Raw genomic sequence first — 26,064 nt, 5'->3', positions numbered from 1 at the left:
CAACAGAGACAGACAGAGAGGGAGAGAACAACAGACAGTGAGTGAGAGAGACAGACAGATAGAGAGAGAGAGCAACCAAGACAGAGAGCAACAGAGAGAGAGGGAGGGAGAGAGAGAGAGAGGGAGGGAGAGAGAGAGAGGGAGAGAGAGAGGGAGAGAGAGAGGGAGAGAGAGCATGTGTTTGTATAAGCAAACATGCGGTTGTGTAGAGCGGCATGAGTTTGTGTGAACGTGGCAGTGAGAGTGTGAATGGCAGGAGGACATGGTCAACATGGGGGGGGGGGGGGGCGTTTGAAAATGTTAATGTGAATGAAGCATCAGAAGGGGGATGTGTGTCATGCACAGCGCAGCTGAGGAGGAGCTGGACCACATCAGCAGGGAAGCAGAGAGCCTGTGGGTTCAGCTTCAGCTCAGGGTCCCGGTCTGCCGCGGTGCCATGTGGAGGTGAGAGGGGCCTGACGGGATGTGGATTCTATGGGAGACAAGCTGCCGGTCGGTGTGCCTGCAGAGTTAAGTTGGTGCCTCGAGGCTCAGCTGAACCAAACCATGACGGCTGATGGACCACAACACCACAAGCCAAGCCGGTGCACGTATTTTCATGCAGGGGGCCAAAAAACCAAAGTAAAAACACTTGTCATGCAGATATGACCTGGTGCAGGGAGGTGTACGGGGGGGGGGGGGAGGGGGGCTGAGGCATCATAGGGGCAAGTCTGAGGCTAAGAAGTTACCTGTGTGGGCAGTGGCAGGAACAGCCACCCTTTGCCGGATGACGAAGTCCACCACTGTGTCCACGCAAAATGCAAACACGTAATCAGGTCACCCTCAAAGCACAGAAACTGGTCTAGGATCAGGGCTAAGTCTGCATTCATAAGGTTTCTCTGTCATGCGGCACATGTGCCGTCTGGACATGATGGACACAGCAAAGTAAACTAAATGTACTACGACTCTTTTCTAATCATTAAACAGCGACAACAACACCACATATTCCAGCAGTAGTCCAGAGCCTCAGCAGGACATCTGCAGGCGTCCTCGCCGGCCTGGACTGACAGTCTGCAGGCTCCGTCGTCTTCGCCGGCCTGGACTGACAGTCTGCAGGCTCTGTCGTCTTCGCCGGCCTGGACTGACAGTCTGCAGGCTCTGTCGTCCTCACCGGCCTGGACTGACAGTCTGCAGGCTCCGGCGTCCTCGCCGGCCTCGACTGACAGTCTGCAGGCTCCGTCATCCTCGCCGGCCTGGACTGACAGTCTGCAGGCTCCGTCATCCTCGCCGGCCTGGACTGACAGTCTGCAGGCTCCGTCGTCTTCGCCAGCCTGGACTGACAGTCTGCAGGCTCCGTCGTCCTCGCCGGCCTGGACTGACAGTCTGCAGGCTCCGTCATCCTCGCCGGCCTGGACTGACAGTCTGCAGGCTCCGTCATCCTCGCCGGCCTGGACTGACAGTCTGCAGGCTCCGGCGTCCTCGCCGGCCTCGACTGACAGCTCGCCAGTTTAGTCTGCAGGCTCCGTCGTCCTCGCCGGCCTGGACTGACAGTCGCCAGTTCAGTCTGCAGGCTCCGTCGTCTTCACCGGCCTGGACTGACAGTCTGCAGGCTCCGTCGTCTTCGCCGGCCTCGACTGACAGTCTGCAGGCTCTGTCGTCCTCGCCGGCCTGGACTGACAGTCGCCAGTTTAGTCTGCAGGCTCCGTCGTCCTCGCCGGCCTGGACTGACAGTCTGCAGGCTCCGTCGTCCTCGCCGGCCTGGACTGACAGTCTGCAGGCTCCGGCGTCCTCACCGGCCTCGACTGACAGCTCGCCAGTTTAGTCTGCAGGCTCCGTCGTCCTCGCCGGCCTGGACTGACAGTCGTCAGTTCAGTCTGCAGGCTCCATCGTCCTCGCTGGCCTGGACTGACAGTCGTCAGTTCAGTCTGCAGGCTCCATCGTCCTCGCCGGCCTGGACTGACAGTCGTCAGTTCAGTCTGCAGGCTCCGTCGTCCTCGCCGGCCTGGACTGACAGTCGGCCTGGACTGACAGTCGCCAGTTTAGTCTGCAGGCTCCGTCGTCCTCGCCGGCCTCGACTGACAGTCTGCAGGCTCCGGCGTCCTCGCCGGCCTCGACTGACAGTCTGCAGGCTCCGTCGTCCTCGCCGGCCTGGACTGACAGTCGTCAGTTCAGTCTGCAGGCTCCGTCGTCCTCGCCGGCCTGGACTGACAGTCGTCAGTTCAGTCTGCAGGCTGTGTCGTCCTCGCCGGCCTGGACTGACAGTCGTCAGTTCAGTCTGCAGGCTCCGTCGTCCTCGCCAGCCTGGACTGACAGTCGCCAGTTCAGTCTGCAGGCTCTGTCGTCCTCGCCGGCCTGGACTGACAGTCGCCAGTTCAGTCTGCAGGCTCCGTCGTCCTCGCCAGCCTGGACTGACAGTCGCCAGTTCAGTCTGCAGGCTCTGTCGTCCTCGCCGGCCTGGACTGACAGTCGCCAGTTCAGTCTGCAGGCTCCGTCGTCCTCGCCGGCCTGGACTGACAGTCGTCAGTTCAGTCTGCAGGCTCCGTCGTCCTCGCCGGCCTGGACTGACAGTCGTCAGTTCAGTCTGCAGGCTCCATCGTCCTCGCCGGCCTGGACTGACAGTCGCCAGTTAAGTCTGCAGGCTCCGTCGTCCTCGCCGGCCTGGACTTACAGTCTTCAGGCTCCGTCGTCCTCGCCGGCCTGGACTGACAGTCGCCAGTTTAGCAGATTAAACTGTGAGCTTGTCATGTGATCCCTCAGGACAGCAGCTAGCTTGGTGATGCTGGACTCACACGTCATGCCCCCCTCCCCTTTCTTCTCCCCAATTGTACCCGGACAATCACCCCACTCTTCCGAGCCATCCCGGTCTCTGCTCCACCCCCTCTGCTGATCCGGGGAGGGCTGCAGACTACCACATACCTCCTCCCATACATGTGGAGTCACCAGCCGCTTCTTTTCACCTGACAGTGAGGAGTTTCACCAGGGGGACGTAGTACGTGGTAAGATCACACTATTCCCCCCAGTTCCCCCTGCCCCCCAAAAAGGCGCCCCAACTGACCAGAGGAGGCGCTAGTGCAGCGACCAGGACACATACCCACGTCCGGCTTCCCACCCGCAGACACGGCCAACTGTGTCTGTAGGGACGCCCGACCAAGCCGAAGGTAACCGCTACCTGGTCATTTCTGATTGGAAACTACGTCAGTTATTTTCAGTGTTTTGGATCTGACCAGTACAGGCGAGGTGGCAGTGTTTGTATACATGGATCTTTTTGTTTACATGCAGATATGATTTAAATGCAGGTAGAATTTAAATACAGGTATGATTTAAATGCGGGTATAATTTAAATACAGGTATAGTTTAAATGCAAGTATGATTTAAATGCAGGTATGATTAAATGCAGGTAGAATTTAAATACGGGTATGATTTAAATGCGGGTATAATTTAAATACAGGTATAGTTTAAATGCAGGTGTAATTTAAATGTGGGTATGATTTAAATACATTTATGGTTTCAATGCAAGTATAATTTAAATGCAGGTGTGATTTAAATGTGGGTATGATTTAAATAAATTTATAGTTTCAATACAAGTATAGTTTAAATGCAGATGTGATTTAAATGCGGGTATGATTTAAATGCGGTTATGATTTAAATACAGGTATAACTCGTTGCAGGAATGTCACAGTTAACAATGCTGTCATATTGGATTTCTTCCTGGTCAGATTCAAATTTCAGTCCAGATCAGGCGAGACATCGGGTCTTTAAAAGACAGCATGGAGCACCTCTTAGCTCCTAGCGGTGCTAGTGCTCATCTAGAAGAACATAAATAAATAGAGGTCTACCTATAGAGGTCTATATATATACAGAGAGGTCTATTTATAGAGGTCTATATATATACATAGAGGTCTATCGATAGAAGTCTATATATACAGTGCATCCGGAAAGTAGTCACACCTCTTCACTTTCCCCACATTTTGTTATGTTACAGCCTTATCCCAAAATTGATTAAATTCCTTTTTTTTCTCATCAATCTACACACAATACCCCATAATGACAAAGTGAAAAAGGTTTTGTAGAAATTTTTGCAAATTTATTAAAAAAGAAAAACTGAAATATTGCATGTACGTAAGTATTCACACCCTTTGCTGTGACACTCAAATTGAGGTCAGGTTCATCCTGTTTCCACCGAACATCCTTGAGATGTTTCTACATCTTGATTGGAGTCCACCTCTAGTAAATTCAAGTGATTGGACATGATTTGGAAAGACACACACCTGTCTATATAAGGTCCCACTGTTGACAGTGCATGTCAGAGCAGAAACCAAGCCATGAAGTCAAAGGAATTGTCTGTGGACCTCCGAGACAGGATTGTATCGAGGCACAGATCTGGGGAAGGGTACAAAAAACATTTCTACAGCTTTGAAGGTCCCGAAGAGCACAGTGGTCTCCATCATTCGTATATGGAAGAAGTTTGGATCCACCAGGACTCTTCCTAGAGCTGGCCACCCAGCCAAACTGAGCAATCGGGGGAGAAGGGCCTTGGTCAGGGAGGTGACCAAGAACCCGATGGTCACTCTGACAGAGCTCCAGCATTCCTCTGTGGAGATGGGAGAACCTTCCAGAAGGACAACCATCTCTGCAGCACTCCACCAATCAGGCCTTTATGGTAGAGTGGCCAGACGGAAGCCTCTGCTCAGTAAAAGGCACATGACAGCCCACTTGGAGTTTGCCAGAAAGCACCTAAAGGACTCTCAGACCATGAGAAACAAGATTCTCTGGTCTGATGAAACCAAGATTGAACTCTTTGGCCTGAATGCCAAACGCCATGTCTGGAGGAAACCAGGCACCTCTCATCACCTTGCTAATACCATCCCTACAGTGAAGCATGGTGGAGGCAGCATCATGCTGTGGGGAGGCTCTTCAGCGGCAGGAACTGGGAGACTAGTCAGGATCGAGGGAAAGATGAATGGAACAAAGTACAGAGAGATCCTTGATGAAAACCTGCTCCAGAGCGCTCAGGACCTCAGACTGGGGCGAAGGTTTACCTTTCAACACGACAACGACCCTAAGCACACAGCCAAGACAATGAAGGAGTGGCTTCGGGACAAGTCTGTGAATGTCCTTGAGTGGCCCAGCCAGAGCCCAGACTTGAACCCCATTGAACATCTCTGGAAAGACCTGAAAATAGCTGTGCAGCGACGCTCCCCATCTAACCTTACAGAGCTGGAGAGGATCTGCAGAGAAGAATGGGAGAAATACCCCAAATATAGGTGTGCCAAGCTTGTAGCTTCATGCCCAAGAAGACTTGAGGCTGTAATCGCTGCCAAGGGTGCCTCAACCAAGTACTGAGTAAAGGGTGTGAATACTTATGTACATGCAATATTTCAGTTTTTTATTTTTAATAAATTTACAAAAATTTCAACAAAACCTTTTTCACTTTGCATTATGGGGTATTATGTGTAGATTGATGAGAAAAAATTAGATTTAATCCATTTTGGAATAAGGCTGTAACATAACACCATGTGGGGAAAGTGAAGGGGTGTGAATACTTTCCGGATGCACTGTACATAGAGGTCTATCTATAGAGGTCTATATATATATACATAGAGGTCTATCTATAGGTCTCTCTCTCTCTCTCTCTCTCTCTCTCTCTCTCTCTCTCTCTCTCTCTCTCTCTGTCTCTGTCTGTCTCTCTCTCTCTCTCTCTCTCTCTCTATATATATATATATACAGTTAGGTCCATAAGTATTTGGACAGTTACACAATATTTGTAACTTTGCCCCTGTACACCACCACAGTGGATTTGACATGAAGTATTTGAGATGTGATTGAAGAGTAAACTTTCAGCTTTAATTTAAGGGGTTGGATAAAAATACGGCATTACCTGTTCAGGAATTACAGCCATGGATATACTGGGTCACCCCATTTTCAGAGGCTCAAAAGTAATTGGACAAACAAACATAACTGTGATTATAACAATTATATTTAATATTTGGAGGAAAATCCTTTGCAGTCAATGACTGTCTGCAGTCTGGAACCCATCAACATCTTCAAATTCTGAGTTTCCTCCTTTGAAATGCTCTGCCAAGACTTAACGGCAGCTGCCTTCAGTTGCTGGTTGTTTGTGGGTCTTTTGGCCATTAGTCTGATCTTCAGCAAGTGAAAAGCATGCTCAGTTGGGTTGAGGTCAGGTGACTGACTTGGTCACTGATGAATATTCCACTTTTCTGCCTTGAGAGACTCTTGGGTCGCGTTCTCTGCTTGTTTTGTGTCACTATCCATCTGCAGTGTGAAGCGCCGTCCTCTCAGTTTTGTGACATTTGGCTAAATCTGAGCAAATGGTGTAGCCTTATAACCATCACAATCCATCCTGCTACTTCTGTCAGTAGTCACATCATCAATAAACACCACTGAGCAAGTTCCACCGGCAACCATACATGCCCATTTCATAACACTACCTCCACCATGTCTGACGGATGATACGGTATGCTGAGAATCATGAGCTTTTCCTTTTGTTCTCCACACTTTTCCTCTTCCCATCCTTCTGGTACCAGTTAATCACTGCTTCATCTGTCCAGAGAACCTTGTTCCAGAACTGGGTAGGTTTTTAGATGTTTTTAAACACAGTCTAATCTGGCCTTCCTGTTCTTAAGTGACACCAGTGGTTTTCACCTTGTCGTAAACCCTCTGTATTTATTTTCATGCAGGCGTCTCTTGATTGTAGACTTGGACAATGATACCCCCACTTCTCAAGAGTGTTTCTGACTTCACTAGATGTTGTGAATGTGTTTGTCTTCACTAGGGAAAGAATCCTGCCATCATGCACTGTAGATGTGCTCCGTGGTCTTCCAAGCCTTTTGGTGTTGCTGAGCTTGCCAGTGCATTCTTTCTTTTTAAGAATGTACCAGAATGTTGATTTGGCCACTCCTGTAGTGTTTACTATCTATCTGATAGAGCTCCTTTGCTTGTTCAGCCTAATGATGGCCTCCATCACTTGTATTGACACCTCTATGGACTTCATGTTGAGAGTTCCCATGAACAGCTACCAAATGCAAATGTAAATACTTGGAATGAACCCCAGACCTTTTATCTGCTTAACGTGTCATGGAATAATGATGGAACATGTTTTATTTGCCCATAAAACCAATCGTTAGTCAAGCGTCCAATTACTTTTGATCCTCTGAAAATGGGGTGGTTATGTATAAAACTGGCTCTAATTCCTGAATGGCTAATGCAATATGTTTGTCTAACCCCTTAAATTAAAGCTTCAAGTCCACACTGCAATCACATATTGGTTACTTCATTTCAAATCCACTGTGGTGGTGTACAGGGGCAACATTACAAATATTGTGTCACTGTCCAAATACTTATGGACCTAACTGTATATATATATATATATATATATATATATATATATAGGTCTGTCTATATGGGTCTACATATATACATAGAGGTCTATCTATAGAGGTCTACATATATACATAGAGGTCTATCTATAGGTCTCTCTCTCTCTCTCTATATATATATAGGTCTATCTATAGAGGTCTACATATATACATAGAGGTCTATCTATAGGTCTCTCTCTCTCTCTATATATATATATATATATATATAGGTCTATCTATAGAGGTCTACATATATACATAGAGGTCTATCTATAGGTCTCTCTCTCTCTCTCTCCCTCTCTCTCTATATATATAGGTCTATCTATAGAGGTCTACATATATACATAGAGGTCTATCTGAAAACCAGTCACATTCCAGTCACATTTCTGTGTGTTGGAAGCTTTTGGAGAAAGAGCTGCAGAGAGGCTCTTGGTGCTCCAAGTGAGGAGGGGTTCAAGTCGTCATTTCTGGTCCGTTTACACCATGGTTGGTCATGCTCTCCAAATCCCTGGGGCCAGAGTCACATGGGTTTTCCCAAACTACAGTTTGCCATAATGTATGAAAACCATAGTTTTCCATAAGTTTTCCAGGGTCTGGAAATTGTCTTTTAAAGTTCGCCGACTGGTTTTTGATGACTGTATGAACCCGGGTGCCCCGCCGGTCTGAGAAGCGCTGCTGTTTGGCCCAATGTTGCTCTGGGTCTGTAGGTTTATTCTGTTATTTGTGGGGCCACACAAATCTTGAACATGTTGTTGTGTGTGAGACAAACACAAGCACAGAGACACCGTCTCTGACCAGCAAGTCCAACAAAGATGACGCTTGACTGTGTGTGTGTGTGTGTGTGTGTGTGTGTGTGTGAACCCATTACCTTGCCGTTTGTTGTGGGTGGGAACAAAGCTGGAGCTGGAGCTGGAGCTGGCTGGACTGGGCTGTTCTGACTGGCAAAGAAGAGACCCAACAGGAAGACAGGACAGAGACAGACAACACAGAACAGGTCAAACTTCTGACTACATGTTAACAGGAAGTAAAGAAAACATCTGTACCCTCTACATCTGGTATTCCTACACATGCACAGGACACAGGCCGTGGTGGGCGAGTGAAGGCTTGAACCTGCGAGACTCGTGGCAGCAGGGCCTGGGTCTCCTGGTCTCCTGGTTGGTCGATATGCTCCTGTCCCACCAAATTCTCATCAGCCGGACAATCACCGGTGTGACTTTCACAAAGTCAACGGCCTTCCAGGATTAACCCATTATTTTGGGTGATGGGGGTGGTGGGGTGGGGGTGGGGGTGGGGGGGGGGGACTGCTGGTTTACTCAGCGTTTACGGTTCTCACCTTGAGCTGGTTTATCTAACAAGTGGTCTTTTTAAAAAGGGACTTGCCTTAAGTTAATAAGGCTGTTTGGTGTCGTTGAGATCACACCCCCGCGTAGCGCCGTGTCCCGGGTCGGACACCACAGCGTGTAGTGGAGGATCCTGTTCGACGCAGCCACCGAGGAGGCACACGCCAGTGCATCCTTCATGCCGGTCCCAAGCCCGGATAAATGGGGGGGGGGGGGGTCTTTGTCAAATCAAATACGCACTTGGATCATAAATCAGATTTCCATACCGGATCGGTCGAGGCCCGGGTTACCAACCACCGCCACCGGTACTGTTAACCAGCAGGGTGCCGGTGGAGACTACGCTACTGTTGGGCGAAGGAGTGAGTCACCTGACCTACAGGTGTTTGAGTCACCTGACCTACAGGTGTTTGAGTCACCTGACCTACAAGTGTTTGAGTCACCTGACCTACAAGTGTTTGAGTCACCTGACCTACATGTGTTTGAGTCACCTGACCTACAGGTGTTTGAGTCACCTGACCTACATGTGTTTGAGTCACCTGACCTACAGGTGTTTGAGTCACCTGACCTACATGTGTTTGAGTCACCTGACCTACAAGTGTTTGAGTCACCTGACCTACATGTTTGAGTCACCTGACCTACAAGTGTTTGAGTCACCTGACCTACATGTTTGAGTCACCTGACCTACAGGTGTTTGAGTCACCTGACCTACAGGTGTTTGAGTCACCTGACCTACATGTGTTTGAGTCACCTGACCTACATGTGTTTGAGTCACCTGACCTACAAGTGTTTGAGTCACCTGACCTACATGTTTGAGTCACCTGACCTACAGGTGTTTGAGTCACCTGACCTACAAGTGTTTGAGTCACCTGACCTACATGTGTTTGAGTCACCTGACCTACATGTGTTTGGACTGTGGGAGGAAACCCACGCAGACACGGGGAGAACATGCAAACTCCAGACAGAGGACGACCCGGGACGACCCCCACAGGTGGACTACCCCGGGGCTCGAACCCAGGACCTTGTTGCTGTGAGGCCAGTGTATTAACCACTGTGCCGCCCCACATCAGTGCAGTACAACATTAGTAAGTACAACCAGGGTTTGGTGCCGGCACATCCGTGATGCTACGGTTTGATTTCCACTTCATCGTTGGGATACTGATGGTCACACACACACACACACACACACACACACACACACACACACACACACACACACATGCACTTACCAGTGTGGACACAACTACCAGTAGGTTAAAGAAGAAACACGTTTCAGGAGCTCAGAACCTCCTACAGACTGGGTGGTGTCAGCAGTCCTGTCGGGTCCCTGCGGGCCACACTGTGTGATGTGGGTCCAATACACCTGGTACCACATCAAGTGTGATGTGTGTAGACTACCATGACAACACTACTGACTCACAGCCTACCACACAAGTCCAGAAACACGTCATCAGCGAGCGCCGCATCAGCGTGTCATCAATCTACGCCGCTGGAAGAGCAACATGACGCCAAGCAGGAAGCCAGTTGGTCAGCGCGTCACTTCCTGCTGCATTTCTATTGGTTGTTAGGAGACGTGCAGCTGGTAGCAGCAGTCACGCTGTGAGACGGTCGTCCTGCATTTCTGGCCCTGTCACACTTTTGTCCCAGGTTGTCTTCGGTCACAAGACCGTCATAACGGCCGTCTTTGAACCTGTCTCACAGTGAACCTGTCTCACGGTGAACCTGTCTCACAGAACCCGTCTCACAGGGAACCTGTCTCAAGGTGAACCTGTCTCACAGAACCTGTCTCACAGGGAACCTGTCTCACAGTGAACCTGCCTCACAGTGAACCTGTCTCACAGAACCTGTCTCACAGGGAACCTGTCTCCCAGGGAACCTGTCTCACAGTGAACCTGTCTCACAGGGAACCTGTCTCACAGTGAACCTGTCTCACAGGGAACCTGTCTCACAGAACCTGTCTCACAGGGAACCTGTCTTACAGTGAACCTGTCTCACAGTGAACCTGTCTCACAGAACCTGTCTCACAGTGAACCTGTCTCCCAGGGAACCTGTCTCACAGTGAACCTGCCTCACAGTGAACCTGTCTCACAGGGAACCTGCCTCACAGTGAACCTGTCTCCCAGGGAACCTGTCTCACAGTGAACCTGTCTCCCAGGGAACCTGTCTCACAGTGAACCTGTCTCCCAGGGAACCTGTCTCACAGTGAACCTGTCTCCCAGGGAACCTGTCTCACAGTGAACCTGTCTCCCAAGGAACCTGTCTCACAGTGAACCTGTCTCACAGGGAACCTGTCTCACAGTGAACCTGTCTCACAGAACCTGTCTCACAGTGAACCTGCCTCACAGTGAACCTGTCTCACAGGGAACCTGTCTCACAGGGAACCTGCCTCACAGTGAACCTGTCTCACAGGGAACCTGTCTCACAGTGAACCTGTCTCCCAGGGAACCTGTCTCACAGTGAACCTGTCTCCCAGGGAACCTGTCTCACAGTGAACCTGTCTCCCAGGGAACCTGTCTCACAGTGAACCTGTCTCCCAAGGAACCTGTCTCACAGTGAACCTGTCTCACAGGGAACCTGTCTCACAGTGAACCTGTCTCACAGAACCTGTCTCACAGTGAACCTGCCTCACAGTGAACCTGTCTCACAGGGAACCTGTCTCACAGGGAACCTGCCTCACAGTGAACCTGTCTCACAGGGAACCTGTCTCACAGGGAACCTGCCTCACAGGGAACCTGTCTCACAGGGAACCTGCCTCACAGGGAACCTGTCTCATAGGGAACCTGTCTCACAGTGAACCTGTCTCACAGGGAACCTGTCTCACAGGGAACCTGCCTCACAGTGAACCTGTCTCACAGGGAACCTGTCTCACAGGGAACCTGTCTCACAGGGAACCTGCCTCACAGTGAACCTGTCTCACAGGGAACCTGTCTCACAGGGAACCCGTCTCACAGGGAACCTGTCTCACAGGGAACCCGTCTCACAGGGAACCTGTCTCACAGGGGACCTGTCTCACAGTGAACCTGTCTCACAGGGGACCTGTCTCACAGTGAACCTGTCTCACAGTGAACCTGTCTCACAGGGGACCTGTCTCACAGTGAACCTGCCTCACAGTGAACCTGTCTCACAGGGAACCTGTCTCACAGTGAACCTGCCTCACAGTGAACCTGCCTCACAGGGAACCTGTCTCACAGTGAACCCGTCTCACAGTGAACCTGCGTCACAGTGGACCCGTCTCACAGGGAACCTGCCTCACAGTGAACCCGTCTCACAGTGAACCTGCCTCACAGTGAACCCGTCTCACTGTGAACCCGTCTCACAGTGAACCTGTCTCACAGTGAACCTGCCTCACAGTGAACCTGCCTCACAGGGAACCTGCCTCACAGTGAACCTGCCTCACAGGGAACCTGCCTCACAGTGAACCCGTCTCACTGTGAACCCGTCTCACTGTGAACCCGTCTCACAGTGAACCCGTTTCACAGTGAGCCCGTCTCACAGGGAACCCGTCTCACAGGGAACCCGTCTCACAGGGAACCTGTCTCACAGTGAACCCGTCTCACAGTGAACCTGTCTCACAGTGAACCTGTCTCACAGTGAACCTGTCTCACAGTGAACCCGTCTCACAGTGAACCCGTCTCACAGTGAACCTGTCTCACAGTGAACCTGTCTCACAGAACCCGTCTCACAGGGAACCCGTCTCACAGGGAACCCGCCTCACAGGGAACCCGCCTCACAGGGAACCCGTCTCACAGTGAACCTGTCTCACAGAACCTGTCTCACAGTGAACCTGTCTCACAGTGAACCTGTCTTACAGTGAACCTGTCTCACAGTGAACCTGTCTCACAGGGAACCCGTCTCACAGGGAACCCGTCTCACAGGGAACCCGCCTCACAGGGAACCCGTCTCACAGTGAACCCGTCTCACAGTGAACCTGCCTCACAGTGACGTAGAACCACCGTGTTGGAGCCACGACCAAAGACATCACCACGTGTAGTCATCTTTCATCACACAGTCTGTAGGAGGCTTTAGGGGACGAATGCAACTGAGTGAATGAAGGACTTGCAGATGATAGAGCAACATCCACCCTGGAGCACAGCCACAACCAAACCCCCACAGCAGCACAACAAGTACTCACAACCCACATGTGTGTGCCTAAGTAGGCAACGTGTGTACAATCCATGACAGGCAGTAAAACCTGCTGCGACATGCTTTCCATTCATGACGGAGACTGCAGCAGTCGTACATAAAGACTTGTACCTCCATGCAGAGGGACCTGAACGACTTCACTCTGCCGTACAGTCCATCTTTTGGTGTTGTGTACAAGAGAAGTTTCTAGCATGTGGCCTGTAGCACCCTGAGCTCTGCGGCAGAAAGAAACGGTATCATCAGTTCTCTCTTTCTGTCCGTCTGCCTCCTTCTGCTGACATCATGTGTGGGCTTAGAGTCTCTCTTTGTGAAGCATGAAGGGTTCTCCAAGGTGCAGCTGGGTTGACCAGCTTGTACCAAGCATCTTTTTTTTGGGGGGGGGGTCACCCACATTCTGCTGGCACTGCATTGGTACATATGACTGACAGATGGCTGGCAGATATCGAGGACAAAGCTAGTTGTCCACTGCTTTTAGACTTCAGCCTCACATGTGTCAGATCCAAGTCCACTTGTTCATCCAAACCGCTTATCCTGCGCTCAGGGTCGCGAGGATGCTGGAGCCTATCCCAGCAGTCACTGGGCGGCAGGCGGGGAGACACCCTGGACAGGCCACCAGGCCATCACAGCCCCCCCCCCACACACACACACCTAGGGGCAATTTAGCGATGCTGATTCACCTGACCTACATGTGTTTGGACTGTGGGAGGAAACCGGAGCCCCCGAAGGAAACTCGCTCAGACACATACAAACTCCACACAGAGGACGACCTGGGACGACCCCCAAGGTCGGACTACCCCGGGGCTCGATCTCAGGACCCTCTTGCTGTGAGGCGACCGCGCTGACCACTGTGCCACCGTGCCACCAAGTCTACTTCTTGCCAAACTTCAATCTTGTGGTTTCTCACGTTCAGCTTTCGCTCTGGCAGAGAGCGCTCTTTCTGAAGGGACTCGGCCAGTATTTGGGTCTGTCTCTTGAGCGAATACAGTTCTTGTGGAGTCGCACAAGGAAGTTGCACAAGTCGACTTTTATTATCTATTCTCACAAACGACTTGCCGTGTCATCAGCAGTTGTGTATGCAGATGACCCAGCCTTGCTCTTGGCTGCCTCGACTCCAACAGTGATGAGGATTTAAACGCTCGGCTGCATACCGTCACTAAATGGGCGAAAACAAATACGTTTTGAAGATGGCAAAAGCAAAGTGCATTGTTTTTGATCGTAGCAATCAAATACCTTTGTGTTGAACTTGTCCGGAGGTGAACTATCAGTGCAGCTGCTCACAAAAGCCAAATTACTTGGTGTAAAATGAGACAAGCTGTTTTCATGGTCTAATCACATCGGTCATATTATCCGTGATGGGAAAGGGATGTGCTGTTGCTCAACCTAGGCTCCATCTATTATGTGAAATGTAGTCCAGACTCTTGTTCCATCAGATCTACTGCACCACTGCTACTGGGTCCAGAGCTGCGGAGGAACATCTCAAAAGACCCCGGCTCACACAGCAGCCACACTTACTGTCCTTTCTACACCCAAGAATACAAGATGATCATGAAGATGATGGTGTTTTAAGATGGTGCCATGGACGGTAGCCTCAGTACAGCGCTCTCTAATGCTTTCTTTTGTTTTTGTTTATTCTCTGTCCGGTTATTCAAACCCCATATTTAAACCAGATGTGCAATACCTTTTGGTTAGAAATTATATTGCTGTTATAGTATGTAGTTGTGATATAATGGCAATATATTTTCAATATAATATAATAATATAAGTTGTGACGGATGATCCGCTGTGGCGACCCCTAACGGGAGCAGCCAACAGTAGTAGTAGTAGTAGTATGTAGTTGTGAGGTGGATGGTAGGTGAATATATAGTGTATACTTCAGGTACATAATATAATATAGTGTAATATAATGTGAGAATGTAGCATTGTATATGGGCATGATGAGCTGTGGACTCATGGTATTGTATATGGTATGGTGTATATATGGTGTATGGTATGTATATATAGTGTATGGTATGGTGTGTATATATGGTATATATGGTATACGGCATATGGTATGTATATATAGTGTATGGTATATGACATGTAAATAGTATATAGTGTATGGTATATGGTATACATATATAGTGTATGGTATATGGTATGTATATACAGTGTATGGTATATGGTATGGTCTGTATGGTGTATGTTATGTATATATAGTGTAAGGTGTATGGTGTGTACACACACACACACACACACACGCACACACACACACACACACACACACACACACACACACACACACACACACACAGTGTATGGTATATGGTATGTATATATAGTGTATGGTGTACGGTGTGTTATGGACAATATAGGTTATGAACAATAATGTATAATATATGGGCCTAGGTTGTCGATTGCTCAACCATAACAAAACTCTGTATAGTAGCAACATAGCTGTTGTGCATACATGCTTGCCTCCAATGTGCTGTTGTTGTTCAATTTATTTCTTCATTTTTCTTTTATGTCTTTGGTTTTTCTTTTTGTGTGTGAGTGATGTCTGCGAGTGCTAGAAGCTGCTGTGAGCCGGAGTCAAATTCCTCATGTGCATAGACACACTTGGCCAATAAAATTGATTCGATCATGACTCTGATTAACTGTGGAGCGAAAATTAAAATCCAGCCTTTTGTTATTGATGCATAAGGTTATTTTCAAAAAGAAACCATCTCTTTACAGAAGGTTCACCTGGATGCCCAACATCAACAATGAAGTGGGTGAGTAAAGCATTGCTCTGCCCTGCATGTGCTGCTCAGCCACACAGAGATGTAAATAGGCGCAGTGATGTAAATAGGTACGGTGATGTAAGTAGGTACAGTGATGTAAATAGGTACGGTGATGTAAATAGGTGCAGTGATGTAAATAGGTACGGTGATGTAAATAGGTGATGTAAATAGGTGCAGTGATGTAAACAGGTGATATAAATAGGTACAGTGATGTAAATAGCTGCAGTGATGTAAATAGGTGATGTAAATAGGTGCAGTGATGTAAATAGCTGCAGTGATGTACATAGGTGCAGTGATGTAAATATGTGCAGTGATGTAAATAGGTGCAGTGATGTAAATAGGTACAGTGATGTAAATAAGTGCAGTGATGTAAATAGGTGCAGTGATGTAAATAGGTGCAGTGATATAAATAGGTGCAGTGATGTAAATAGGTGCAGTGATGTAAATAGGTGCAGTGACATAAATAGGTGCAGTGATGTAAATAAGTGCAGTGATGTAAATAGGTACAGTGATGTAAATAGGTGCAGTGATATAAATAGGTGCAGTGATGTAAATACGTGCAGTGACGTAAATAGATACAGTGATGTAAATAGGTGCAGTGATGTAAATAGGTACAGTGATGTAAATAGGTGCAGTGACGTAAATAGGTGCAGTGATGTAAATAGGTGCAGTGATATAAATAGGTGATGTAAATAGGTGCAGTGATGCAAACAGGTGATGTAAATAGGTACAGTGATGTAAATAGCTGCAGTGATGTACATAGGTGCAGTGATGTAAATATGTGCAGTGATGTAAATAGGTACAGTGATGTAAATAGGTGCAGTGATGTAAATAGGTACAGTGATGTAAATAAGTGCAGTGATGTAAATAGGTGCAGTGATATAAATAGGTGCAGTGATGTAAATAGGTGCAGTGATGTAAATAGGTGCAGTGATATAAATAGGTGCAGCGATGTAAATAAGTGCAGTGATGTAAATAGGTACAGTGATGTAAATAGGTGCAGTGATATAAATAGGTGCAGTGATGTAAATACGTGCAGTGACGTAAATAGGTACATAGATGTAAATAGGTGCAGTGATGTAAATAGGTGCAGTGATGTAAATAGGTGCAGTGATATAAATAAGTGCAGTGATGTAAATAAGTGCAGTGATGTAAATAGGTACAGTGATGTAAATGGGTGCAGTGATGTAAATAAGTGCAGTGATGTAAATAGGTACAGTGATGTAAATGGGTGCAGTGATGTAAATATGTGCAGTGATGTAAATAGGTGCAGTGATGTAAATAAGTGCAGTGACGTAAATAGGTGCAGTGATGTAAATAGGTGCAGTGATATAAATAGGTGATGTAAATAGGTGCAGTGATGCACACAGGTGATGTAAATAGGTACAGTGATGTAAATAGCTGCAGTGATGTACATAGGTGCAGTGATGTAAATATGTGCAGTGATGTAAATAGGTACAGTGATGTAAATAGGTGCAGTGATGTAAATAGGTACAGTGATGTAAATAAGTGCAGTGATGTAAATAGGTGCAGTGATATAAATAGGTGCAGTGATGTAAATACGTGCAGTGATGTAAATAGGTGCAGTGATATAAATAGGTGCAGTGATGTAAATAGGTACAGTGATGTAAATAGGTGCAGTGATGTAAATAGGTGCAGTGATGTAAATACGTGCAGTGACGTAAATAGGTACATAGATGTAAATAGGTGCAGTGATGTAAATAGGTGCAGTGATGTAAATAGGTGCAGTGATGTAAATAGGTGCAGTGATATAAATAGGTGCAGTGATGTAAATAGCTGCAGTGATGTAAATAGGTGCAGTGATATAAATAGGTGCAGTGATGTAAATAGGTACAGTGATGTAAATAGGTGCAGTGATATAAATAGGTGCAGTGATGTAAATAAGTGCAGTGATGTAAATAGGTACAGTGATGTAAATGGGTGCAGTGATGTAAATAAGTGCAGTGATGTAAATAGGTACAGTGATGTAAATGGGTGCAGTGATGTAAATATGTGCAGTGATGTAAATAAGTGCAGTGATGTAAATAGGTACAGTGATGTAAATAGGTGCAGTGATGTAAATAGGTGCAGTGATGTAAATAGGTACAGTGATGTAAATAGGTGCAGTGATGTAAATAGGTGCAGTGATATAAATAGGTGCAGTGATGTAAATAGGTGCAGTGATGTAAATAGGTACAGTGATGTAAATAAGTGCAGTGATGTAAATAGGTACAGTGATATAAATAGGTGCAGTGATGCAAATAGGTACAGTGATGTAAAGAGGTGCAGTGATATAATAGGTGCAGTGATGTAAATAGGTACAGTGATATAAATAGGCGCAGTGATGTAAACAGGTGATGTAAATAGGTACAGTGATGTAAATAGGTGCAGTGATGTAAATAGGTGCAGTGATATAAATAGGTGCAGTGATGTAAATAGGTGCAGTGATATAAATAGGTGCAGTGATGTAAATAAGTGCAGTGATGTAAATAGGTACAGTGATGTAAATGGGTGCAGTGATGTAAATAAGTGCAGTGATGTAAATAGGTACAGTGATGTAAATGGGTGCAGTGATGTAAATATGTGCAGTGATGTAAATAAGTGCAGTGATGTAAATAGGTACAGTGATGTAAATAAGTGCAGTGATGTAAATAGGTACAGTGATGTAAATAGGTGCAGTGATGTAAATAGGTGCAGTGATGTAAATAGGTGCAGTGATGTAAATAGGTGCAGTGATGTAAATAAGTGCAGTGATGTACAAAGGTGCAGTGATGTAAGTAAGTGCAGTGATGTAAATAGGTGCGGTGATGTAAACAGGTACAGTGATGTAAATAGGTACAGTGATGTAAATAAGTGCAGTGATGTAAATAGGTACCGTGATGTAAATAGGGATGAATCCTGCATCTCTGACGCATTAAAATCCCAGAGGACACAGTAAACGCACTATCGACACGTGCAAAGGACGCAGCCTATTTTTCCCCTGATAATGCTACGCTGTGGACAACAAATCCGTGTTGAAATCATAGAAAGAAAAGAAAGAAACCTGGCCACCAGTCACCATGTTTTCACCATCAGACGACTGTGCAGACGAAATCCCATGTTCAGTCATGGTGACATGATGCTGTAGCTGCAACCAGCTCACCACACATGCATTTCATTTCCACAACCAAACAAAGTTGGTATTGGTTAAATAAAGTCACGTGACCCCGGTCCCTCATGTGGACGATGACAGATGAGCTGAGGCTGTATGCAAAGCATCATAACTCATTTTGGCGCTACAGACACCATTATGTTTAATTCGAATGTTCTGTTCACATGTGTGGTACTCAACTCTTCTTTGATAACTGACTTTGGTGCTATTATGTTGCTACAGACACTGTTTTGTTTATTTGAATTTTGTAGCATGTCATTAGGATGTGACATTGTTTTGTAATTAAAGGTTTCACATGTGGGGTTTTATTTAATTTTCAGATACATTTTCACCCCATACATGACTATAACCATAATTATAACTATATATAACATCAATTTTTTGGGGGGGGACCCACTATATGACCCTGTGTGGGTCCTGGGAGTTACTACATGGAAAACCTATTTCCATCACATAAAACACAGCAAAGCAGAGATTCTTTCAAAAGGTACTGAAACAGTGATGAAGCTTTCAAAACAACCACTCATCATTGTTTGGGTCATGATTACTGTCTATTCATTTACTTGTGTTTTCATTTTATTCAGCTGTGAATTAAGTCCATCTGTTACCAGCCATTTTGCTCATCACATCTCATCTCATTATCAGTCGCTTCTCTGGGGTTGGGTCGCGGTGGCAGCAAGCTAAGTAGGGCACTCCAGACGTCCCTCTCCCCAGCAACGCCTTCCAGCTCCTCCTGGGGGATCCCAAGGCGTTCCCAGGCCAGATTGGACATGTAATCCCTCCAGCAAGTTCTGGGCCTACCCCGAGGTCTCCTTCCAGTTGGGCATGCCCAGAAAACCTCCAAAGGAAGGCGCTCAGGAGGCATCCTAATCAGATGCCGAACCACCTCAACTGGCTCCTTTCAACGCGAAGGAGCAGCGGGTCTACTCCGAGTTCCCTCCAGCTGTCCGAGCTCCTCACCCTATCTCTAAGGCTTAGCCCAGACACCTTATGAAGGAAACTCATTTCAGCAGCTTGTATCTGCGATGTCACCCTTTCGGTCACTACCCAAAGCTCATGACCATCGGTGAGGGTTGGAACGAAGACTGACTGGTAAATTGAGAGCTTTGCCTTCCAGCTCAGCTCCCACTTCACCACAACGGTCCGGTACAACGTCCACATTACTGCTGATGTTGCACCAATCCGCCTGTCAATCTCTCGCTCCATCCTACCCTCACTCATGAACAAGACCCCGAGATACTTGAGGCAACAACTCATACCCAACCCAGAGGGAGCCATCCATTATTTTCCAGTAGAGAACCATGGCCTCAGACTTGGAGGTGCTGACTTTCATCCCAGCCATTTCACCCTCAGCTGCAAACTGCCCCAGTACATGCTGGAGGTCGTGTTCTGATGAAGCCAACAAAACCACATCATCTGCGAAGAGCAGAGATGCAATTCTGACATTCCCAAAACGGACACACTCCTCGCCTTGGCTGCACCTTGAGATCCTGTCCATTAATATCACAAACAGAATTGGAGACAATGGACAACCTTGGCAGAGTCCGACACTCACCGAAAACGTGTTTGACTTTGTGCCAAGAATTTGTGCCGAGAATGTGGACACAGCTCTCACTTTGGTTATACAAGGACCACATGGCTTGTGGCAACTGCCCCGGTACCCCATACTCCCGCAGTAATCACCACAGAATGCCCCGGGGTACACGGTCGTAGGCCTTCTCCAAGTCCACAAAACACATGTAGACTTGCTGGTCAAAATCCCATGCCTCCCTCAGCACTTCCACAAGGGTAGAGTTGGTCCGTTGTTCCACGGCCAGGACGGAATCCGCATTGTTCCTCCTGGATCCGAGGTTTGACAGTCGGTCGGAGCCTTCTTTCCAGTACCCTAGAGTGGACTTTTCTAGGGAGGCTGAGCAATGTGATGCCCCGATAGAGCACACCCTCCGGTCCCAGGCGTTTTGCTTTGAGATTTAATTTTGTTGGTTTTTTTTTAGCTGTTTAATCTCGTGATACATGTGTTGTGGTGTTTCATTGGCCTTTTAATTTGACAATGTACACCCCAAGAAGACAAGCCATCCAGATTAACTCCCAGTATGGGCATTCCAATAAAGAGGAATGAACAGATTAGAGATATCCGGGTAATGTGGCAGTCTATTCCACTGCCTACCAACATGGGGATTGCCGATTCAAACCTCACCCCGTGTTACCTTTGGCTTGGTCGGGAATCCCTACAGACATAATTGGCCATGTCTGCGGGCGGGAAGCCAGATGTGGGTATGTTTCCTGGTTGCTGCACTAGCACCTCTTCTGGTCGGTCGAGGCGCCTGTTCAGGGGAGGGGGGGAACTGAGGGGAATAGCGTGATCCTCTCATGTGCTACATCCCCTTGGCGAAACTTCTCACTGTCAGGTAAAAAGAAGCGACTGGCGACTCCACATCTATCAGAAGAGGCATGTGGTAGTCTGCAGCCCTCCCCGGTTCGGCAAAGGGGGTGATGCAGTGACCGCGACGGCTCGAAAGAGTGGGGTAATTGGCCGGGTACAATTGGGGAGAAAATGGGGGGGTTAAAAAAAAAGAAGAACAACGAATAGATTTTTGCATACACAAATCAATGCATCTAAAATACAAGGCTACAAAACAAAAAAAAACCTTAACACTTATTAGTCTCTATGGTCAAGGGCTGAGGTCAAAGTGGCGAGCAAATAGGGCAGAGAGAAATGTGGGCATCTGAGTACATTCATCTTCCCAATCTGCACACTGTTGTTTTCAGACACGGGCAGGTTTCTGGTAGGAAATTGTAGCATTTTGAGATTGACAGTTATTGTCAACCTTTTCACTTAAAAGCCTGAAAGTCAGAGCTGCAAATAGCTGAGGCAAGCGTGAAATTTTAGGAGGAACACAAATCGCATCTCGTTCAACAGCTCATGAAAATCACGGAGAAGAGCCTCTGTCAACACACCAAGCTGGTGACTACACCACCACGACAATCACCACATGGTTTCATATGTCGTTCTCACATTTAAGGAACACACAACAAACCATTTTGGGAAAATACAGCAAATGTCAGCTTCGTCCTGCGGGCCCAGGGACCACGGCCCGTGCCTGGAGCTGCGCCCGAAGAGGAAACAGGGCGGTCTGACAGGACACGGAAGCGGGGCAGGCTAAGCTAACTGCTAGCCCATGCAGACCGGCAGTTCCGACAGTCATCCTGGCTGGCGTTTGTTCTCTTGGACAGTGATCTTTTTGTTTAGTTTGGATATGTGTGTTAGTTTGGATATGTGTGTTCTTGTAGTTTTTGGATCTGTTTTTGTCTTTGTGTTGCACTGCTGTTGGCTGGGGGAAATGGCATTTCGTTTCATTTCATGTGTACAAGTACATGAAATGAAACGACAAATAAAGTGTTCCTAATTCCAAAGGAGGTACTGACACACAAAACACGGAACACTACCCGTTCAAACACATCAACAAACGCACTAAATGACATGGAGATGAAGAGGAACTTATGGGCTATAAAAAGGTCACAAGGTAAGGCCATGCTGCTGTCAGTCCTGAATATCTTCATGCAAACAAATGTACAGGTCATTAAACACAATGACTAACCCACAGCAGTCTGAATCTAACCTATAGAATCTAACCCACAGCAGTCTGAATCTAACCCACTGAATCTAACCCACAGCAGTCTGAATCTAACCCACAGCAGTCTGAATCGAACCTATAGAATCTAACCAACAGCAGTCTGAATCGAACCCACTGAATCTAACCCACAGCAGTCTGAATCGAACCCATAGCGCCCTGAATCTAACCCACAGCAGTCTGAATCGAACCCACCGAATCTAACCCACAGGAGTCTGAATCTAACCCACAGCAGTCTGAAGCTAACCCACTGAATCTAACCCACAGGAGTCTGAATCTAACCCACAGCAGACTGAATCTAACCCACTGAATCTAACCCACAGCGATTTGAATCTAACCCACAGCAGTCTGAATCTAACCCACTGAATCTAACCCACAGCAGTCTGAATCTAACCCACAGCAGTCTGAATCGAACCCATAGTGCCCTGAATCTAACCTACTGAATCTAACCCACAGCAGTCTGAATCTAACCCACAACAGTCTGAATCTAACCCACAGGAGTCTGAATCTAACCCACAGCAGTCTGAATCTAACCCACAGCGGTCTGAATCTAATCCACTGAATCTAACCCACAGCAGTCTGAATCTAACCCGCTGAATCTGACCCACAGCGGTCTGAATCTAACCCACTGAATCTAACCCACAGCGATCTGAATCTAACCCACATCAGTCTGAATCTAACCCACAGCAGTCTGAATCTAACCCACTGAATCTAAACCACAGCAGTCTGAATCTAACCCACAGCAGTCTGAATCGAACCCATAGCGCCCTGAATCTAACCCACTGAATCTAACCCACAGCAGTCTGAATCTAACCCACAACAGTCTGAATCTAACCCACAGCAGTCTGAATCCAACCCACAGCGGTCTGAATCTAACCCACGGCAGTCTGAATCTAATCCACTGAATCTAACCCACAGCAGTCTGAATCTAATCCACTGAATCTAACCCACAGCAGTCTGAATCGAACCCATAGTGCCCTGAATCTAACCTACTGAATCTAACCCACAGCAGTCTGAATCTAACCCACAACAGTCTGAATCTAACCCACAGGAGTCTGAATCTAACCCACAGCAGTCTGAATCCAACCCACAGCGATCTGAATCTAACCCACAGCAGTCCGAATCTAATCCACTGAATCTAACCCACAGCAGTCTGAATCTAACCCGCTGAATCTGACCCACAGCGGTCTGAATCTAACCCACAGCGGTCTGAATCTAACCCACAGCAGTCTGAATCTAATCCACTGAATCTAACCCACAGCAGTCTGAATCTAACCCACTGCATCTAACCCACAGCGATCTGAATCTAACCCACATCAGTCGGAATCTAACCCACAGCAGTCTGAATCTAACCCACTGAATCTAACCCACAGCAGTCTGAATCTAACCCACAGCAGTCTGAATCGAACCCACTGAATCTAACCCACAGCAGTCTGAATCTAACCCACTGAATCCAACCCACAACAGTCTGAATCTAACCCACTGAATCTAACCCACAGCGGTCTGAATCGAACCCACAGCAGTCTGAATCTAACCCACAGTGGTCTGAATCTAACCCACAGCAGTCTGAATCTAACCCACAGCGGTCTGAATCTAATCCACAGCAGTCTGAATCTAACCAACAGCAGTCTGAATCCAACCCACTGAATCTAACCCACAGCAGTCTGAATCTAACCCACTGAATCTAACCCACAACAGTCTGAATCTAACCCACAGCAGTCTGAATCTAACCCACCGAATCTAACCCACAGCAGTCTGAATCTAACTCACAGCAGTCTGAATCTAACCCACTGAATCTAACCCACAACAGTCTGAATCTAACCCACAGCAGTCTGAATCTAACCCACCGAATCTAACCCACAGCAGTCTGAATCTAACTCACAGCAGTCTGAATCGAACCCACTGAATCTAACCCACAGCAGTCTGAATCTAACCCGCTGAATCTAACCCACAGCAGTCTGAATCTAACCCACAGCAGTCTGAATCTAACCCACTGAATCTAACCCACAGGAGTCTGAATCTAACCCACAGCAGTCTGAATCCAACCCACTGAATCTAACCCACAGCAGTCTGAATCTAACCCACTGAATCCAACCCACAACAGTCTGAATCTAACCCATAGCAGTCTGAATCTAACCCACTGAATCTAACCCACAGCAGTCTGAATCTAACCCACTGAATCCAACCCACAACAGTCTGAAACTAACCCATAGCAGTCTGAATCTAACCCACTGAATCTAACCCACAGCGGTCTGAATCGAACCCACAGCAGTCTGACTCTAACCCACAGTGGTCTGAATCTAACCCACAGCAGTCTGAATCTAACCCACAGCGGTCTGAATCTAATCCACAGCAGTCTGAATCTAACCAACAGCAGTCTGAATCCAACCCACTGAATTTAACCCACAGCAGTCTGAATCTAACCCACTGAATCTAACCCACAACAGTCTGAATCTAACCCACAGCAGTCTGAATCTAACCCACCGAATCTAACCCACAGCAGTCTGAATCTAACTCACAGCAGTCTGAATCGAACCCACTGAATCTAACCCACAGCAGTCTGAATCTAACCCGCTGAATCTAACCCACAGCAGTCTGAATCTAACCCACAGCAGTCTGAATCTAACCCACTGAATCTAACCCACAGGAGTCTGAATCTAACACACAGCAGTCTGAATCCAACCCACTGAATCTAACCCACAGCAGTCTGAATCTAACCCACTGAATCCAACCCACAACAGTCTGAATCTAACCCATAGCAGTCTGAATCTAACCCACTGAATCTAACCCACAGCGGTCTGAATCTAACCCATAGCAGTCTGAATCTAACCCACAGCGGTCTGAATCTAACCCACAGCAGTCTGAATCTAACCAACAGCAGTCTGAATCCAACCCACTGTATCTAACCCACAGCAGTCTGAATCTAACCCACTGAATCTAACCCACAGCAGTCTGAATCGAACCCACAGCAGTCTGAAACTAACCCACTGAATCGAACCCACAGCAGTCTGAAACTAACCCACTGAATCTAGCCCACAGCGTTCTGAATCTAACCCACAGCAGTCTGAATTTAACCCACAGCGGTCTGAATCTAACCCACAGCAGTCTGAATCTAACCCACTGATTCTAACCCAAAGCAGTCTGAATCTAACCCACTGAATCTAACCCACAGCAGTCTGGCTCTAACCCACAGCAGTCTGAATCGAACCCACAGCAGTCTGAAACTAACCCACTGAATCTAACCCACAGCAGTCTGAAACTAACCCACTGAATCTAACCCACAGCGGTCTGAATCTAACCCACAGCGGTCTGAATCTAACCCACTGAATCTAACCCACAGCGGTCTGAATCTAACCCACAGCAGTCTGAATCTAACCCACAGCGGTCTGGATCTAACCCAAAGTGGTCTGGATCAAACCCACAGCAGTCTGAAACTAACCCACTGAATCGAACCCACAGCAGTCTGAAACTAACCCACTGAATCTAACCCACAGCAGTCTGAATCTAACCCACTGATTCTAACCCAAAGCAGTCTGAATCTAACCCACTGAATCTAACCCAAAGCAGTCTGAATCTAACCCACAGTGGTCTGGCTCTAACCCACAGCAGTCTGAATCGAACCCACAGCAGCCTGAAACTAACCCACTGAATCTAACCCACAGCAGTCTGAAACTAACCCACTGA

The 26,064-nt window shown here is 47.4% G+C and overlaps 1 protein-coding gene across 1 annotated transcript in view; it reads right to left on the bottom strand.

Annotated features, from left to right (window-relative positions):
- mllt3 (MLLT3 super elongation complex subunit) overlaps positions 1-26,064 on the bottom strand; it is a 126,690-nt gene that overhangs the window by 24,686 nt on the left and 75,940 nt on the right. The window contains exons 8-9 of the mRNA XM_056300579.1: positions 8,227-8,296; positions 729-782 (exon numbers count right to left, since the gene is read on the bottom strand). Of these exons, the coding sequence (XP_056156554.1) occupies positions 729-782; positions 8,227-8,296 (124 nt within the window). The remainder of the gene's footprint in view (positions 1-728; positions 783-8,226; positions 8,297-26,064) is intronic.

The sequence above is a fragment of the Lampris incognitus genome, chromosome 20, assembly GCF_029633865.1.
Source record: "Lampris incognitus isolate fLamInc1 chromosome 20, fLamInc1.hap2, whole genome shotgun sequence".
In the NCBI taxonomy this organism is placed as follows: Eukaryota; Metazoa; Chordata; class Actinopteri; order Lampriformes; family Lampridae; genus Lampris; species Lampris incognitus.
Note: the sequence above shows the minus strand (reverse complement) of the source record. Positions and strands in the feature narration are given on the sequence as shown.